The 3,141-nt window shown below is 46.2% G+C and overlaps 1 protein-coding gene across 1 annotated transcript; it reads left to right on the top strand.

The window, feature by feature from the left end:
* The first annotated feature begins 677 nt into the window (after positions 1–677).
* Positions 678–1,760, top strand: LOC103372424 (urotensin-2 receptor). Its single transcript, XM_008302064.1, has one exon. It carries the CDS (start codon positions 678–680, stop codon positions 1,758–1,760), a length of 1,083 nt encoding a protein of 360 aa, XP_008300286.1.
* The last annotated feature ends 1,381 nt before the right edge of the window (positions 1,761–3,141 follow it).

The following is a 3,141-nucleotide window of genomic DNA, read 5'->3' as shown; positions in this document are numbered from 1 at the left end:
TAATGTCACGATAACCTTGAAGAAGCAGAACAGAAAAGGACATAAATTGAATCTTTGGTACAAATTTAGCTGTTGAGCCTGGTCACTGCAGGAGAAGAGGTTAATTATCCGAGCTGCTTGTTCTTATCAGCCTCATTTGCAGCAGGAAGATGGCACATGAAAATGAACCCGGGAGAGATTTTAAAAAGGGATTTTTACGATTATTACTCCAGTAAGTCCGTGCGTAAAATTATCGATTTGTGGCGAAATAAAAAACATAAAAAATATATGTATTTGTATGAGGTCTAGTCCTGCTGTTGGCAGCAGGTGCGCACACAGTGCTGAGTAAAGTTTTACTGAAACATTTGAATCACTCATCTTTGCGTAAAAACATCTGTCAGTGTCTAGAAAATCACTCTCTCCTTTCCCCCCTCCTCCCTCGCCGTGTTATAAATCTCATTTCTTCCATTTGAACAATGTTTACAGCTGCGTCCTCGAGCCGTCTTATATATTTTTGATATAAGATCTTCGGTGTTACTGTGCTGACGTCAGGAGCAAAGAGCAGCAGGCAGTGCGCGGAGAGGCGGATAAGCGAGACACAACCTGTGCCGGTGCGCGTCTTTCCAAACTTATCCAGCGCTGCCAAAGAGCTCGGAGCAAAACAAAAACATCAGGACCGGAGATCAGCACGGCGCGCCATGAATAACAAGACTTTGAATTTGAACACGAGTCCGCCGCGGGTCGGCGGCTCCGGGACTGTGGATCATGAACTCGTTATCACCTCTACTTTCGGGACGCTTCTCTCTGTTGTCTACATAATCGGAGTATCGGGGAACGTGTACACGCTGGTGGTGATGTGTCACTCCATCCGCTTCGCCACTTCTATGTACATCTCCATCATCAACCTGGCTCTGGCGGACCTCCTCTACCTCTCCACCATTCCCTTCGTGGTGTCCACTTACTTCCTAAAGGACTGGTACTTCGGGGACGTGGGCTGCCGCATCCTTCTCAGCCTGGACCTCCTCACCATGCACGCCAGCATCTTTACCCTCACTGTCATGTGCACGGAGCGCTACCTGGCCGTCACCAAGCCGCTGGACACGGTGAGACGCTCCAAGAGTTACCGCAAAGCTCTGGCGTGGGGTGTGTGGCTGCTGTCTCTGGTGCTCACTGTGCCCATGATGATAATGGTCGCCCAGACCACTAAGAACACTCCGGATGGGGGTGTTAAAAGGATGTGCGCACCCACATGGGCGCCCCTGGCTTATAAAGTATACGTGACTGTCCTGTTTGGCACCAGCATCATGGCCCCGGGGCTCATTATCGGCTACCTGTATGTCAAGTTGGCTCGCACTTATTTAGAGTCCCAGCGAAACTCTGTGATCAGCAAAGGCGGCAAGAGGTCACCAAAACAGAAAGTGCTGATCATGATTTTCACCATCGTGCTGGTGTTTTGGGCGTGTTTCCTGCCGTTCTGGATCTGGCAGCTGCTGCCTCTGTACCACACCAAGCCGCTGAGCCTGGCTTCACAGACACACACCTGCATCAACTACCTGGTGGCGAGTCTCACGTATAGCAACAGCTGCATTAACCCTTTCCTGTACACGTTGCTCACCAAGAACTACAGAGAGTACCTGAAGAACAGGCACAGAAGCTTCTACAGGTACACCTCCTCCTTTAAGCAGCGGCCGCCCAGCCTCTACTCATGGGGGAAGTCTGCGTCCTCCAGCAATCAGTTCGAGTTCAACTCCGAGACGCTGGTCATGGGGACACTGAAGTGATTCACAAGTCACCTGTAACAGAAGAGACAGCTTCTGGAGAACAGAACCGCAACAGGTAAGTTGGCGGTCTAACCTCTCCATTACGCACAGGCCGCTGTAGCGCCGTGCGTAAAACATGCGCCCTAGTGGTCACCGGGGCGCATGTTTTAAAGTTAAGTGAAAGTGAGATTTTATCACTGACAGTTTTTCAGTGACGAATGTTTTCCAGCATCCCTGCTCTCTGTTCACAAGATGCTTTTTGTAGTTGTAGTGTTCTATGCATGTCTGTCCGTTGTGGTCCCACTGAGCCCCATTAGCACTCTGACACTTCTCTCTGCTGCTCCTTCACATCCTCAGCCTCGGTGGAGCAGCTGATCCTACAGAGCTGTGTTGAACACAAGGCTGCAGTGAAGGACTGCAGTATTTTCTAATGATAATATATTATACAGCACTCTGTGAAACGTAAATTAATTTCTTTTCATGCCTCCTGGGGGGCCTGTTTTCCTGCTGACTCTTCACCTGCTCAAAAGGCTGCATGAAAAACCAAGTGACTGCACAGGAGGCCGCAGGTTCACTGTGTGACTGTTGTTTTGTGGTCATTTGATTTGATAACATGCACCAATAGGGTACAATTTAAAACTGAAACCTGATCGCTGCACATGTATTACAAAGGGGTGAAGTCTCCTTACACAAACAAATTTGTGTTTACTCAAATTAATCGCAATAAATGACAGACAGCTTTAAAGTTTGATTAAGGGCCAAAAAGTATTTTTGCATCAGCACTTAGCACATGTCTCCATCCCTGACCACCCTCTGTACAGGATGTACCCAGCTATGCCAGATTGTTTGGGCCCACATAAATCAACTGGAAATTTGTTGCACTGTTGTAGACGAGAAACTTTTTGCGGAATTCAGTGTCAAAACCAAGTTTTAAGACATTTATTTTACTTTGGAGCACATTTGTTGTGAAGTTGGTTTTGTCAAAGTGCTTCTCTGTTTCTGGTTTCGTGTAATTAATGCAATAATTTCATGTAATAATCCATCACAAAAGAACTGAAATGTTAAAACCAACCATTGTCATCATCACCATCTGGCAGCTATTTTATTGAATAATTGTTTGAAAATGTGTTTTTTTGTTCATAAAAATTTCCAGAATTATTCCCTGAAGCCAAAATACATCTATTCAAACATTTTTTTTTATTTCTTGGAAGGTCAAAACCCTTCAAATTCTGAATTTACTGAATTCACATTAGATGAACTGGTGCCAGACCTTATGCATATGAATTTATCAGCTGTTTGCTTATGACTGGCTATTAATTTTGAGCTCCCTGGTTCTGGTTGGTTTCTAGGTGACTGGGGGGAGGGGGGATAATGAAACAGAGTTGTATTTGAGGGGTCAGTG

This window comes from Stegastes partitus, unplaced genomic scaffold (assembly GCF_000690725.1).
Source record: "Stegastes partitus isolate 25-593 unplaced genomic scaffold, Stegastes_partitus-1.0.2 Scaffold1753, whole genome shotgun sequence".
Taxonomy (NCBI): Eukaryota; Metazoa; Chordata; class Actinopteri; family Pomacentridae; genus Stegastes; species Stegastes partitus.
This window is presented reverse-complemented; position numbering and strand designations above follow the sequence as displayed.

Coding starts and splice junctions, on each gene's coding strand:
- LOC103372424 (XM_008302064.1), top strand. CDS start 678: ATGAATAACAAGACTTTGAATTTGAACACGAGTCCGCCGCGGGTCGGC.